General features: G+C 37.6%; 1 protein-coding gene across 1 annotated transcript; it reads left to right on the forward strand.

Annotated features, from left to right (window-relative positions):
• Window positions 1-214: 214 nt before the first annotated feature.
• LOC127453373 (sulfotransferase 2B1-like) lies at window positions 215-1,845 on the forward strand. The gene is made up of 4 exons (XM_051719703.1): window positions 215-311; window positions 1,087-1,181; window positions 1,292-1,472; window positions 1,730-1,845. The coding sequence occupies exons 1-4, from the start codon at window positions 215-217 to the stop codon at window positions 1,843-1,845; spliced, it is 489 nt and encodes a 162-aa protein (XP_051575663.1).
• Window positions 1,846-17,154: the final 15,309 nt, after the last annotated feature.

Consider the following 17,154-nt stretch of genomic DNA (forward strand, 5'->3'; position numbering starts at 1 on the left):
ACCCAGATTGAGGCCAGCTAGGGGGTGGCCAGGGGTGGCCATGGCCACCATGGACCGAACCTCACTGGCCACCCCACTCGCAACTGCCGCTTTGGTCATATTTTGTCTTGGGCACAATTTAGTTTTTAGACGTGGAACTGTCTCTGTACAACCGCAACACACAGGAGTCTTAACATGTGCGCACACCAAGGTCGCACACCCACCCCCCCACCTGATGCCCAGAATCGCACATTCAGAGGAAAGTCTCAGCTACCTTGAGAAATTCACATTTAAAGATGATGACATCTTCGCCGTTACTTATCCAAAATCCAGTGAGATCACTCTTTTATGTAATTCATTTAAGGCATCTGTCAACACAGAAACCAAAGGTCTCTTTTTGTTGCAGTCCTCAATCGTTAAGAACAAATGCAGCAGTTCTTTGCGTAAGCGCATAGCCTACATGTCGCTCAGTTTGCCAAACAAAGCGACTTCCTCAAATTGTGGGAAAGTCATAAATTGACTGTTATATTGTAATGTGGAACGTATAAGATGGCAAAAGAAGTTATATATAATATAGGCCTATTGTAGGGTTATATTTCATACTGAGAGTCCTTAGGCTAGAAATAATTCTAAGAGAAATTATTCTTTACAATTGTCCCTAAGAACTTGATAAAACTTTAACTTAGAAAAAAACTTTGACAATTTTTAAATTGCTGTCCCAGATATACTGCTGTCCTTACTACCATATCAAACATTTTAAAGAACAAATTTCAGGGCAACAGAGTGACAGTTTAACTAGGTTTATTAGAGACATTTTATTCAGAAGCAATCAATTTCTTTATACTTTTCAGAGTTAACTTGATGCCAGCCCACCTGGTAAGGCAACTGTTTTTTCCTCCAGAAAGGGAAAAATTATCATCACAAAATCCACTGGATTGCTTGAACAAGACCATGAACAGATCTTTTTTCCAGGCCATGTGATAAAGGTTTTAACAGGTTTCCTTTTTCAAGATTTCAATAGTCATGTGACCCTAATTGAAGAATCATCCATGGCTGGATAAGGAGTATATCATGAATATTGACATGATCTGAAAATTGTTGGCACAGTTATATTCGGGAAGTGGATTGACCACGTGAAACGTTGGCGAATCCTTGACCTTGGGGATAGAATTCTTTACGTCACTTATGAAGAAATGCTTCAGGTAAAGCCACGAGTGCACCGGTACCCAACTTGGTTGGATGTGTACACTTTTTCTATTATTTCTCCAGAACATGCAATTTCACACATCTACTCATCTCTTTGAAATAAAATTCAATTCGTGGAGTCCTTGAGCAGATTTTGACCTTTCTTGGTCGCCAGCTCAGTGGAGATGCTCTGGATCGCGTGGTCGATCACTGCACTTTCAAAAATATGAAAACAAACACCATGTCAAACTACTCTCTAGTGCCACAAGATGTCATGGACCGCAACAAGTCTTCCTTTCTCAGAAAAGGTAGAGCCATTTGAACAGTACAGGAGCGTGTTTTAAAAGTGATGTTTGTCATTTCTGTGCCAATAGGCTTAACCTTAACAAAAAATGAAGATTATTTTTGAACAGGCTTCCCAAACACATTCTCCCTTTCTTCACCTTTAAAGCATTGAAAGGAAATTGGATAATAATAAATGTAAAATTTTAGTTGGTTGATCCCCTGCTTTCTGTCACTATAATTGCTTTTTATCTTTGAACGAAACCGTTCTGCATGTTTTAAGGTATTGCTGGAGACTGGAAGAACCACTTTAGCCCTGAGCTTGACGTCAAGTTTACAGCAGCGATTCAAGAGGAAATGAAAGGAAGTAACATCAAATTCCCATGGGATGAGGAATGAGAGAGAATCTCTTTTCATGACATCTTAGTTTACATCAAAATAAACACAGTCATTGTGGGAATTTGTTACCATTTAATTAACCTGATTTTGCTGTTTCAGTGCCTGTTCAAGTGTAAAGATTAATGGCCATTCATCAGCACAGCATGAAAAGAAATATTGCAACTACCATTGCTCAAGTTGCAGTGAAAAAGTGTAAGACAGTTAGGCCAGTTGTGTCCAGTTGAGTCTTTGTCGGGGTTTTGGGTCACTTAGAGAGGTTAAAAGTTCTGACTTTCATTGGGAAGTTGAAAAATAACATTTTGTGTGAATTTACCTAAAAATAAATTCAGGTTGTGAAATTCAAGTTTAAATTATTCCAAGCGGTGGACTTCAGGTCATGAAGCTGTTTCCATCACTTTGCGATTGTCCAAGAGAGAGATTAATTACATCGTTGCTCGTTTGCTCTTCCTTGCATTCCCGGATGTCATCCTCAAATTTTGCCACTTGAATTTCTCAACCCGTATTCAACAATCTGAATATTCAGACCTGAATTTCTAATGAAGTATCCCAAAATCTATTTAAAGTTGCTTTTGAATTGCAACAAATGCTTCAATATAGATTGGTACTTGATGCACAATGTGTCCGTGGTCTTTTTTATACTAACATCAAGATTGTATGGTACAATATATGAATGTTTAAGGAAAAGAGTATATCTTAGGTCTTGTAACTGGTAATCATTTATTTTCACCACCACTTTTAATCACCTTTTTGCCTTCACTAGTTTTAGATAGTCCCGTGGTGTGACAAATTAATGTCTTAAAATTAAAAAATGTGAGGTCAAAAAACTGCATGCATAATAATTGTTAAAGAATTAATTGAATCAGCAAAATTATATTCTACAACATTCTATAAAAGCTGTTTAAAATAGTTTTAGGTGAAGTATAGCGTAAAGCGGATCAGCCATTCAAATTCATTCTACAAAGTTGATCGACTTTCCAAAGTATTTCTACTTATGAGGATTGTAAGCTACATTCATGCAAGATACAGAACGTTTTTACAATGCAACAGACGGGGTACATCTTCTTGGTTCATTGTTTGTTTCTGCTGTTTTTCACATTAAACATCTGTTGACCAAAACCAAGCTTAGAGTTTAAAGCTCGGAGCAGAGAAAATGTATAATAAATAAATAAATAAAATCTGCACTACTGTATTTTATATTAACACATAGATGATGTATTCTAATGTTGTGTCAAATAAAAAAAAAATAAAAAATAAATATATATATATATATATATATATATATATATATATATATATATATATATATATATATATATATAACACAGCTTTCAATTTTAATTAAAAATAAAGGATTTTATTATAATTAACTGCCTCAAAATGTAGATTGCATACAAACAGTTCCTTGAATTGTCTGTTAATTACTGAAGCAAAACTTTCTGCTGTTTTCTTCTAATAGTTTATGGCTATAAATCAATGACATCATGGAATGTTCAAGGGAACACTGTATTCCTCAAACTTTCTAGATAGTGATTTTGTTTAGTGACTCTTAACATTAAGCATTAAACTTCTGCAACTAGTTCAGCCCAAATCACTTAATGTACAAACTCCATTCAAAATTAGTTTTTTAGATCATTTCAGCCTTAGAGTCAGTGCTATTTAAAGTTTATAAACTTTATATGTTTAAAGAAATCTCAAATTGAAGCCGAGTATCATGACAACAGCAAACCATTTGGAATTTCATTTATACAGAACCAAAGATTCCCTAAAGCTTTAACATGATTGATTTGCTGCCTTGCAAGCATTGGTGTTTCCTTCAGGAAATGTAACTATTTGTGGTTGAAAACTTTTATTTAAAAATTGAAAAATGTATATAGCCTCATGTTTAAATTTTAATTCCATTATAATTGATAGGTCTCATTTATACCCTGTTTAGATTTTTTGGTCAGTCAGTAGCCAAAAGAGTATACAAATCCAGTTCCAAAAAAATTGGGACAGCATGCAAAATGCCAATAAAAACAAAAAATAATGATTTGTAAATGAGCTTTGACTTGTATTCAAACTAAAACAGTATGAAGACAAGATACTTTATGTTTTTACCTAATCAGCTGCATTATTTTTAAGATTTATGGCTTTTCTGAAATTGATGCTTGCAACACATTCCAAAAAAATAAAAAATAAAAATAAAAGTTTAGATGGTCAATTTAGGACTGATAACAATCTGACAAGTTATATATGACGAGAAATAACAAGGCGATGTGAAACATGTTATGTTAAGCAGGTGTGGCAGTCGTGTTATAGAGCCTCCAAAAAAATCCTTCAAGAGCAAGTACTGGTCAGGCTCTCCAATTTTCTAAAAGATAGTTCAGCAAAAATTCAGTGCTTTGAGAACCATGTTACTCAAAGACAAATTGAACGCATTTGGGGCATTTCACCCCTTTACAGTGCACAATAAAGTTAAAAGATTCAAGGAATCCAGTCAAAACTCGGTGCGCAAAGGTCAAGGTGAAAACTACTTCTGAATATGTGTGATCTCTGATCCCTCAGGCGTCACTGTCTTAAAAAATGTAATTCATCTGTAATGGATATCATCATGACATAGGCTCGGAAAAACTTCGGTAAACCTTTGTCAGTCAACGCTATTCACCACTGCATCCACAAATGCAAGTTAAGGCTTTTCCATGCAAAGCAGAAGCCCTACATCAACACTGTCCAGAAGCATCGCCAACTTCTCTGGGCTCAGTCTCATCTGAGATGTAAAGTAGAACAATGGAATCATGTTTTTGTGGACCAACGAGTCCACATTTCAAATAGTTTTTGGAAAAAACAGCTGTTGTGTTCTACAGGCCAAAGAGGAAAAGGACCATCCAAGCTGTTTTCAGTGTCAGGTTCAAAAGCCAGTGTCTGTCATGGTATGGGGGTGTGTTAGTGCCCATGGTATGGGTAACTTGCACATCTCTGAGGGCACCATTAATGCAAAAATATATGTTCTCTATATGATGCTGTCTTTTCCAGGGATGTCCCTGCATTTTCCAGAAGGTCAACGCCAAGCCACATACTGCCTGGATTACAAGTGCACGGCCGCGTTAGCAGAGAGTTTTTAGAGGTGCTAGACTGGCCTGCCTGCAGTCCTGACCTGTCAGTTGAGAATGTGTGGTACATTATGAAGTGGACAATACGGCAACAAATTAACAGATGAATGGGGGGAAATTCTGCTTGCTAAATTTAACAAACCTATGTCTTCAGTGCCCAAATGCTTAATAAGTGTTATTAGAAGAAATGGTGATGTCACACAGTGGTAAACACTCGACTGTCCCAACTTTTTTGGAGCGTCTTGCGTGTACATCTGTTTGGGTACAGGGTGAATATAATTTACAGATCACTCTTTTTTGTTTTAATAAACATTTTCCATAGTGTCTCAACATTTCTGGAATTGGGGTTGTAATTACACTGTGATTAGATGAGTTCATATGTTGTCATTCAACACATCTTAATGTGGCCCACAATGATGATCACAGATGTGAATGAGTTCACATTTGCACCTGTATTGTTGTGTACATGCTGACTAGGAAAGAAGTAAAGTGTATGTCTTCTCCTCTGTGGAACTTTAGCACAGGTCCTGCACCGTACGTGACTGCATGGGGGTTCTGCGCTGCCAGCCGCACGCCACCCTCCTTAACGATAACGCTAATGAATTTCCTGTCATTTCCTGTCATTTGGGCACTTTGGGCGGGTCGCACGTGTGAGTGTAGGCATCCTCTGTGCATATTGATGGCATTTTTCAGGCACAGGCCGTAGATGTGACGTCAAACATGCTGTCAGCCTAACTCACCATTTACTTTCATTATATAATAAAGAGCAATGGTGTCAACATTCTTCAGTGTTTCTCTTGTTTTATACAGAAGAGAGTCATGCAGGAACGACATGACGATGAGTGAATTATGACAGCATTTTCATTTTTGGGTGAACTAACCCTTTAACAAGGTAATACAGTATATTTGTCTAAATATATAATTCGCTTTTATATAAATGTATAAAAACATTTTATTTCGCTAAACATTACGCAATTCAATTTGATGGAATTTTGTCATGAAATTTAAATGTGCAAATCTTTTCAAATTTTTTCTTGTTAGTCCATCTTAGGTAAACAGAACACAAGGGTCAAAGGAAAAAGTCAGCATGGCTGATGTATTTATACTACACACCTTCCTGCATATCTACACAAATGGAGATATTAAAGGATTAGTTCATCCAAAAAGGAAAATTCTCTCATCATTTACTCACCCTCATGATATTCCAGGTGTGTATGACTTTCTTTCTGCAGCAGAACACATTTGAAGAAAAACAGAAAAGTATTTCAGCTCTGTAGGTCCTTGAAATGCAAGTGGATGGTGATCAGACTTTTGATGCTCCAAAAAGAACAGACATTCAGCATAAACCTCATCCAAACGACTCCAGCGGTTAAATTAATGTCTTCTAAAGCAACACGATCGCTTTTGGTGCAAAAAGATGAATATATTAATACTTTTTAACTATAAATCAGTGCTTCCGGTCAGCAGCGGTATGGGTGTGACATAATCACGTTGGCACGTGAGACGCGAGAACTGACGCACAAGGAGGAATGCTATACAGAAGCTTTGTTGGTTTTGATTTAGATCTGTATCTGTATCTGATTCTTTACTCACAGTGGTGCGTTTGTGTGCTTATCCTGGATGTCTCAACTGAGAGAAACATTTGAGATTACGTCTGTAACAAGCCAACATGAATACGTCACACGAGAGATCGCGTGAACTGAGTGTTCTCGTGAAGCTCACTGGAAGCTATGGTTTATAGTTAAAAAGTACTTAAATATTGATCTTTTTCACACCAAAATCAATTGTACCACTTTAGAAGACATTAATTAAACCGTTGGAGTCGTATGGATGACGTTTATGCTGACTGTCTGTGATTTTTGGAGCTTCAAATGTCTGATCACCATCCACTTGCATTTTAAGTACCTACTGAGCTGAGACATTTTTCTATTTTTCTTCAAATACTTTTCTTCTGCTGAAGATAGAAAGTCATACACACCTGGGATATCATGAGGGTGAGTAAATGAACTATCCCTTTAAGCAGAATTGTACAGCCTCCATTTACTTTCATTGTATAAAAAAAAGATGCAATGAAAGTGAATGGTAACTGAGGATATTCTGCGAAACATCTCCTTTTAAGCTCCATAGCAAACAGAAAGTCCTACGGGTTTGGAAAAAACATGGAAAAACATATAGTACAATATGTTAAAAAATGACAACAGAATTTTCATTTTTGTGTGAACTAATGCTTTTAAATCAGTCTCACTACCTTTAGTTAGTTATTACCCAACACTGGCTGGCATGCAGGCAGATGTTCACAGATGAAAGATCAGAATGGCTAAACAGGATGGGCACTAGAAGAGATGGATTTCAAAGTCTCTCCTCTCTGATGTTCCAGGAAGACCGGACTGCCCTCCCTACAGCCTAGATAGTGGCACGGTGGGTGTCCATGGGTGTGGCAGCGTCTGTCCCAACTCTCACAAGAACAAAGGGTCAGATTTTATTTGGACTGGTGTCGACACTCCAGGGACGTGGAGATAAAGAAAACAGACCGAGAAGGAAAGAGAGAGATAAAAGAAGGGAGGCACACTTGATATGCATACAATGGCAGTGATTATTTAAATCAGTCTTCTGGAGGAATTTATTTCCTTCTATTCTCTCATTCTGTTCTCATCGTCTTTTAATTTGCACTTATGCCTAATATGAAGATAGAATTATACTGTACAAAGCTTAGTGTATTTTTTATAGTAAGAGTATGTTTGTGCAACAGCATGATTGCAAGGGTGATATGGCTTTAATATAACAGTTCTATAAACAAGAAGTCAGTATTGAGTAACGTACATTTTAGATGGAATATGACCAGCTATGTTGTTGGGACTGACAACTTTAGTCACCATTCACTTTCATTGTACGCAAAGCAAGAGCACTGATGGGTCAGATGGGTTCGGAATGACATGGGGGTAAGAGAATGACAGAATTTTCATTTTTGGTTGAACGATCCCTATATTTGTGATTGTTTTAGTCTTTTGACAGCCCTAATATTTTTTAATTTGTAGCAAAGTCCAAAAAAGTATGTATTGTCCTATACAAAATTAGGAACAAAAACGTGCTACATGCTGCAGTTGCCAATTTAAAGAATGCTACAATTTATACTTATAAACATTAAATGGGCACTATGTAAGATTCAGAAACCCTTGTTATTAATGACACCTGTGGCCGTTAAGTGAACTGCAGCCAGCTACCTGTTGCTCATGCTCGCACGCACACTCCATAGGGACGCGAGCATCGACCAAAACAATGACGTAAGTACAAAGAGACAACGTGATTCACCGACATCATGCTGACAGATGAGGTAGCATAATTAAAATGACACTGTTATGATTGTTTTACTACAAACTTTGAGACTGCATATTATATTTGACTCTCCAGTGCTGGAACAGGGCTAAAACAAAGTGTGGATATAGGTCTGACTATGCGAGACTGTAGTTTGAAGTAATCACTTTTCTTTGCATGATACATTGACTGCATTTATACGATAGCCTATATAGGCGTTAGCTAGCTAGACAGATTTATCAATAGCTGTTAGCTAAATTTGGTGGATGATGACAGTAGCTGTTTATAAAATAGACTGTACATTATAAATATGTTTACATAATTCAGTATTGATGTGATTCCATCTCAATTGTCATTTTGATATATCGATGCACTATTGTTTTATAATAATAGAATGTATATATTTTCTGTATAACCAAGTTAAGTTACACTAATGAATGGAGCTTTTTGCATTATCTTGAACATTGTCTAGCATTCATTTAATGTATTATTGTAGTTTACCTTGCTGAATAATTACAGATTAACATTGACATTAGCCTGACTTTTAGTATAAAGAGAAGATTGTTGGAATTATTTGAAAGTTACGAAGCAAGGTAGCTTGCAATTCGTCAGCGTTAGCAGGCAAGATCAAGTTAGCTAAAATTACATAGATCAATCCTTATGGCACTATATTTCACATGCTTTGCAGTTATGTAAGCTTACCTGTCCAATAAGAAGAATGCCAATTCAGGGTCAGTTTTGATCCCCAAAACCGAACGAAGGTCCCTCAAGGAATCAAATGCCCTGCCGATGTTCACTCTAGTTTTCGCTCGATCACGATCACGTTCCCGCTTAGCTAGACAGGATTCAGTAGATAAATGTTTTGGGGTTTTTTTGTGTAGGAGTCGGTGTTGTGCTGGGAGCCGGACGTTTGCCGAATTCCATCTCTAAGATAACATTACCTAGTGTTGCAGACTGTCTGTTGACGTGGAAGAGAAGCTAGTACTGTCTGAGGCAAGGCTCTCGGGAGCGCGCATAAACGTCACATCCTTTGGATTTTCCCGACAAAAGCGACCCGCTCCCTTCGCATGAAAATCAGTTTACAGGCTTTAATAGGCAACCTAGGAAGTCCGGGAAGGGCTTATATTTTAAGTTGCGTTACAATCCGTTCACATGTTGGCAAAAAAAAGGCGAATATTACATGAAAATTTTTACATATTGCACATTTAAGCGAGGAATGGACAGTTGGTTATTTGAGGATTGATGTGAATACAGTGCATTAGGGTTTGAAGGTATTTATTGGCCCTTGTTTTCTTTCTTCAAGTAAATGAGTTCAAATTTAAAATGAGTCTACAGTATGAGCAAAAAGAACTTTCACCAGGTCAAATTAGTTTATCAGTAAAGGGTGAGGTACTGACAGTAACTTGGTACTTTGTACATACAGTATTGTAAGGGGGTTCAGTGGAAAGGAGGAGGCAAGAACCGGCTTGACAACTTAAATAATAATTTAATAAAAAACTGAAACTAAACACACACAAATATAAACACACAGTACAGCTGTCTGTCATTCTCTCTCTCGTCTACTTGCGGTGTGGCTCTATTTATGCCGCTCTCCCCGTGCTCACTGAAATTAGAGACAGGTGTTAGACATAATTTAGCTCAGGTGTAAGCGCCCTTACCGCTTTCTCTCTCCGGAGAGATGCTTGACCATGCCCCCGCTGCCACAAGTATATTTCCCTTAACTAGACTTGATTGCTTTTGTACAGAAAAAGGTGCTGTTTATGCAGAATGTTATCCTCAGTCACCATTCACTTTCATTGCATCTTTTTTTTTTTTTCATACAATGAAAGTGAATAGTGACTCAACATTCTGCCTTACATCCCATTTTGCATTCCACAGAAGAAAGTAAGTCATATGGGTTTGGAGCATGATCAGGGTGAGTACATGACAACAATATTTTCATTTCTAGGTGAACTATCCCTTTAAGGATGAAGAGGACTGAAATATTCTTGGCAACATCACAACTAATCTACTACATCTTACTGTTTGCTCTTTATTTACACTTCTACTGCATTCATTAGGCCTGTTCATATTTGTTTGTGTGGTTTTATTTACTGGTGTTGAAATGGCTGGCTCTTCCTGCTATTGTCTGAATGATTATCTTAATCTGAGTGATAAGACGTGTCTTTACTTTAAATCAGATTCTTTATCCGGCCACTCCAACTTTGTTTTGACTACACACTAATTCTAATACACAAATATAACTGCAGTGATACTGACACTCAGGCAAATATTAGCTGTTGTGTTTGAAGATAAACTTTAGTGTTGGTTGTACATGGCTGTAAATAAGTATTTATAGAATGGAGTCAGCAAAGCTGTAAAATCAAAAATGTTTCTAACTCTTACCTGTATGTTTTTGAGAGACAGGTACAAAGATAACAAATGTACCACATTTGTTTGATGTGCATTGAATGGTCTCAAAATCCACTCAGCACACAAGGCTATCTAAGCTAAAGAATACCTATAAAGAATACACATTTTAGTAATAAATAGACAATGTGGCTATATTTAGAATCTGAGTTTATGTCATTTGAGTATTAGAGGAAGGAAGTTGTCCCCCGTGGGGGTTTACTACTGTGTATTCTCCAAGATATAGTATTCCGTGCAGTGCACTATTGTTTTCTTCATGTTTGGCAAATGTACTGTAGTAAGTCATCCAGGTATTGTAAATATACAGAAAATTTGTGTACCATGTGTATTATACATGCTGCATACTGAAGATTGTATTTGTTTAACACAACTTGAGTATATTGTTTTCATCTTGTTAGTACATCTTAGGTAAACAGAACATTGCTCTGTCTGTTTGAGCATACCGACCATCCCCTTTTCCCCAGTTTTACTGTGACATTTCCCAACAGTTGTGCTCAGGTGGTCCTTCATCCATCCATCCATCCATCCATTCATCCATCCATCTTTCACTCTATCCATCCATACATTCCATCTCATCCATCCATCCATCCATCCATCCACCCAGTCCAATCCAATCCAGTCCAGTCTAGTCCAGTCCAGTCCAGTCCAATCCATTTCATTTAACTCCATTCCAATCCAGTCCATTCCATTCCACCTTTCCATCCATCCATCTTTCACTCTATCCATCCATACATTCCATCCCATCCATCCATCCATCCATCCATCCACCCAGTCCAATCCAATCCAGTCCAGTCTAGTCCAGTCCAGTCCAATCCATTTCATTTAACTCCATTCCATTCCACCTTTCCATCCATCCATCCATCCATCACTCATTCACTCCACCCCAACCATCCATTCAGCCATCCATTCAGCCATCTATCCAATTTCATTTCATCCCATTTTATTCCATTCTTTTCAATCTATCTTTCATTTTGCAAATTTGTTGGGAATGATATGAGAATGGGAATGAGGACTTTTAAGACCCAAATTAATTACAGGGAAAGTCTCAAATAAATCTCACAAAAGGCCAATGTCAAGCAATAACAATTTAAAGGGAAAAAAATAAATATAATTCCATATGATATATGTACACCACCTTTGGAAAATTATATATGTACATCTCTGGAATCAGAGTGATAGCAAGTGTAATTTTTGGCTGTGTGTGCAGATGTGCAGGAGACTGTCTGACGTCCGCCGCCTCTTCCTGCAGCATGTGTTCACGCCTGGCGCAGCTGTCTCACACAATAACCCCAGTGCCTGCGTGCATGATTATGAGTACGCTTCTTACCAGTGTGTTTTTATTATATGTCAGCACGACGCTGCTGGCTCCAGACTAAGACTCAATTGTCTGTGCAACTGTTGTTTGTTTACTAGACTGAGAAGAAGACAAAGACGGGAACAGTTGCTGGTCTACACTTTTGGGAGCTGCCGTCATGTGGCATCTCAAAATGTGGGCGTGGGCTCATTGTTTTGGGGGTCTTAAAAGGGAAGATCCTTTATCCTGGTGATTTGACAAATTCCTAGACATGTCTTTAAGTGCTACAGATCAGCCGAGCTTCTGTGGAATCCTATTCAGATTGAAGAGACATTATATTGTATACATTCTAGGGACAGTTCACCCAAAAATGAGATGTTAGGCAGAATGTTCAATCTCAGTCACTTCTCACTTTCATTGAAAAAATATAGAATGAAAGTGAATGGGGACTGAGGGTAGCATTCTGCCTAATATGACTTTTTGTGTTAGATGAAAGAAAGAAAGTCATATAAGTTTGAAACAACATGAGAGTGAGTTATGATGGCTCGCTATTTAAATTCCCTATATAAAATTTTATTTTTGGGTGAACTATACCTTTAATTTTTCAAGGTAAAGTGGGTTGAAATTTTTTACAGCATGCAGGGCTCCTTTTCATCTCATTTTCGTCACTGTTCATCTTTCAAAGCGCATGCTTCCTCATAATGAAAGAAAATGAGTGAACTGATTATCACGCTGATACATGACCCGAAATGGGTGGACTACATTTCCAGTGGCCCAGAGGGCCATTGCATGAGACCAATCTTTGTCTCTGACTGACCTGCTAATCAGCACAGAGGTGCTGGGAAGCCGTGCTTGCCAGTTGCTCACACTGCTGATAAGGTCAAAGGTGTGGAGTTCTCTTGGATAGAACAGGAGTTGCACAGATCTCTCAGCTGGTGGCACATTAAATGCTGCTTGTATCGCTACTGGGAGTCTTTGCAGTCTGACAGGGTTGTGTTTAAAAGGAATAGTTCACTCAAAAATAAAGATTTTGTCATCATTTACTCGCCCTTGTGTCATTTCAACCCGAAAATGAGATATTAGACAGAATGTCTGAGGTACTCTGTTCCATCAAAAAGGGGGAGGAGGAATGCACGCACATCCAACACTTCTGCCACAGTTGCTAGATCACGGCAAAAAGCATTGAAATAAAACTGTAGTGGATCCGCACACTGTTTAATTATTCCCTTTTATTAATTTAAAAATCACAGCAACGTTTTGATCAGAATGATCTTCGTCTGGCACACATCGAAGATCATTCTGATCGAAATGTTGCTGTGATTTTTAAATTAATAAAAGGGAATAATTAAACAGTGTGCAGATCTACTACAGTTTTATTTCACTTTTCTGTTCAATACAATGAAAGAAGATGGTGATTTATACTGCCAAGCTCCAAAAGGACAAAAACAAAAATAGTACTATTACTATTACTATTTGCGCTCTATATTACAAGTCATTGATGGCAAAAAAAAAAAAAACATTGTTAATCATGTGCCATGTGACTGATTACGATGCAGCAGGTTTGAAGCGTGACAGCAAATTTGATTTAAAAGCTATGGTAGAGATTATCAGTGAAAAATTACTTAAATTTCAGACTGTTTTCCACACAATGCTTTTGAATGGATTCATAAGACTCTGAAAATAGTGCAAGTCATACTACTTTTCTGATACTTATTTTGGAGGAAAATATAATTATTGACACAACATTTATGCACTTCATTTGACACAATAATACATCTTTGTGAAGTGATGTGGGTTTAAACTAGGCCCAATTCTGTAATCTGGTTTCCAAAATGCCCAATTTCCAGGATTACACTCAGGAGGATGTGACATTTTATTTTTGACAGATAGAAGTGATAAGGTTTTAAAATGTATATAATTTTCTCTATCTTTGGCTTTGGCTTTGAAGATAAAGACGTGTATCAAGGCTTTTGCATGCTCAGCTGCTCAATACTGTGACTGATGTTGTTTTTCTTTTATTTCCAGTTAAATAAACCATTACTACCAAACAAACCACTTACTGAAGACTGTAGTCTATCTCTGTGCCAAAAATGGCAGATGTCCACCACATCTGAATATAACACAACTGGTCCTACACTGAGATCAAGCAGACTCTACCTATAAAAGATTACAGAAGTATTTGATAACATCCCCTAGTGGTGTGGATTTTAGTGTGGAAATGTGTGTTATTATTCGCCTGTTCAGATAGACTATATCCAGGAGAAAATGTAAGATGAAAGCAAACAAGAACCCATTAAGTTTGAATTTTACAATCAACATTCATACAAGAATTAGTTCCAATTCTGGATGCTGATTGAACTATACATCATTCCAGCTGTGTTAAAACTCTCAGATGGAAGACACTTCATGATTTTTTGAATTATTGAATTGTATTATTTCTTAAAGAGTGCAAAATGTTCTAAACTGTATGACTTTCTTTTTTCCAAACACAAAAGGATAGACTGAATTTTGTTGTCTTTGAAAAAATTTACTATTTCGACTATTATTAAGTGGAGACATTTCATTAATAACATCAAGAAACATTACAGTATACTGTATATACTGTATATGAGATGTTGGGCAGAATGACAGCCCCAGTCATCATTCACTTTCTAAGTTTGGAAAAAAGATGCAATAGAAGTAAATGGTGTCTGAAGCTACATACAGCCCAGCATCTCATTTTTGGTAAACCCTTTATGCAATAATAATATATACTGCATATACACTCACCAAGAACTTTATTAGGAACACCTGTACACCTACTTATTCATGTGATTATCTAATCAGCCAATTGTGTGGCAGCAGTGCAGTGCATAAAATCATGCAGAAACGGGTCAGGAGCTTCAGTTAATGTTCACATCAACCATCAGAATGGGGAAAAAATGTGATCTCGGTGATTTGGACCATGGCATGATTTTTGGTGCCAGATATGCTGATTTGAGTATTTCTGTAACTGCTCATCTCCTGGGATTTTCACGCACAACAGTCTCTAAAGTTTGCTCAGAATGGTGAGCGGCCATTCTGTAGATGGAAGCGCCTTGTTGATGAGAGAGGTTAACGGAGAATGAGAGAAAGCTGACAGCTGACAGAAAGGCTGCAGTAACTCAGATAACCCCTCTGTACAATTGTAGTGAGCAGAATAGCATCTCAGAATGCACAACGTTGAACCTTGAGGTGACCATAGTGTTCCTAATAAAGTGTTAGTGAATATTTACTGAAATGTTTCTTGATGTCATTAATGAAAGGTATTATAAAGTGTCTCAACCTAATAATAGTTGAAATAGTAAATTTAGTCAAAGTAAACAAAAATTCAGTTGTGATGCATGAGGACACATCCCGTGGGGATGGAACAATACAAAACAACAGCTATTGTTGTCCTGCACGCACACATGCTGAGCTCTAATTTAACAGAGTAGGTGAGTCAAACTACTGACGTGGATTGTTCTGGCAAAGACTAAAATAACCTTTTGTTTGTTTATAAATAAATCATCTTCTGCTTATTGGACTACTATGATACGTGACTGTGTAATCATCGCATCTGCAGAAGACACTTGTGAAGACAATTACTGTACAAATTCCATCCACAAACCTGGACTTCAAATAGATCCACCTCATGCACTTAAACATTATATTATTATTACACTGCTCGCCCAATTATTAGGCAAGTGAGTATTCTGATCTTATCATTATTTCCATGCACATTTTCCAACTCCAAACCATATAAACTTGAATGCTGGATTCATTCATTTTCAGGTGGTATGTATTTGTGTAATGAGGGAGGGTGTGGTGAAAGTGACTAACACCTTATATCAAGGTGTGCATAAATATTTAACTGACACTGAAAAGTCAAATATTGTAAAATGCTTTTCAGATGGATGCAACACTCTTGAAATAGCTAAACTATTGAGGCGTGACCACCGGACAATCAAACGTTTTGTTTGAGAATAGTCAACTGGGGCGCAAATAAAGAAATGGAGAAGAAAAGGCGCAAATTAACTGCAAAAGACTTGAGAAGAATTAAACGTGAAGCTACCAGGAACCCATTATCCTCCAATGCTACCATATTCCAGAACTGCAACCTACCTGGAGTGTCCAGAAGTACAAGGTGCCAAGTGCTCAGAGACATGGCCAAGGTCAAGAAGGCTGAAACATGACCACCACTGAATATATTCACAAGTTGAAGAATCAATATTGGGCAAAGAAATACATGAAGACAGATTTTTCAAAGGTTTTATGAACAGATGAAATGAGAGTGACTCTTGATGGACCAGATGGATGGGCCCGTGGCTGGATCACTAATGGACACCGGGCACCACTTCGAGTCAGGTGCCAGCAAGGTGGAGGAGGGGTACCGGTATGGGCTGCTATCATTAAGGATGAGGTAGTTGGACCTTTTCGAGTTGAAGATGAACTGAAACTCAACTCTCAAACCTACTGCCAGTTTCTGGAAAATACTTTCTTCAAGTATTGGTACAGGAAGAATCCTCAGCATTCAAGAAGGCCATGAACTTTATGCAGAACAATGCTCCATCACATGCATCCAAGTACTCCACTGCTTGGCTAGCCCTTATCTTGTGGGCCCTTCTCAAATGTGAGATTTAGTGAGGGAAGCCAAAAGGGGCAGTGGTGGCTCAGCAGTTAAGGCTCTGGGTTACTGATCAGAAGGTTGGGGGTTCAAGCCCCAGCACCACCAAGATGCCTCTATTGGGCCCTTGAGCAAGGCCCTTGACCCTATCTGCTCTAGGGGTGCTGTAGCATGGCTAACCCTGCACTCTGATCCCAGCTTAGCTAGGATATGTGAAAAAAAGAATTTTACTGTATATGTGTGATTAATAAATAAAATTAAAAAAAATTTTTTTAATGTAAAATACAGCTCTTTGAACAGGCTGTGTTTTTTGGGAGACTGTGGTTGCTGCTTCAGCGAAAGTTGAGCGTGAACAGATCAAGAAACTGACAGACTCCATGGATGGAAGGCTCATGGCAGTTACTGAAAAGAAGGGTGGCTATATTGGTCACTGAATATTTTTGAAAGGCCAAAAATGTTATTTAATTGTCATATTGTGTTACTTTTTTGTTGCACTTACTCTACACATTGAGAATAAACAATTGAGTTGGGAGAAATTATTTTTGTAATTTAGTTGCCCAATAATTGTGCACACATATATA

Source organism: Myxocyprinus asiaticus, chromosome 15, assembly GCF_019703515.2.
Source record: "Myxocyprinus asiaticus isolate MX2 ecotype Aquarium Trade chromosome 15, UBuf_Myxa_2, whole genome shotgun sequence".
NCBI classification, from domain to species: Eukaryota; Metazoa; Chordata; class Actinopteri; order Cypriniformes; family Catostomidae; genus Myxocyprinus; species Myxocyprinus asiaticus.

Bases quoted from the DNA above. Each gene is read 5' to 3' on its own strand.
- LOC127453373 (XM_051719703.1), top strand. From the start codon at position 215: ATGCCCAGAATCGCACATTCAGAGGAAAGTCTCAGCTACCTTGAGAAA. The intron at 312-1,086 runs GTGAGATCACTC...TTGTTGGCACAG, and splicing joins CGTTACTTATCCAAAATCCA to TTATATTCGGGAAGTGGATT. The intron at 1,182-1,291 runs GTAAAGCCACGA...TTGAAATAAAAT, and splicing joins CTTATGAAGAAATGCTTCAG to TCAATTCGTGGAGTCCTTGA.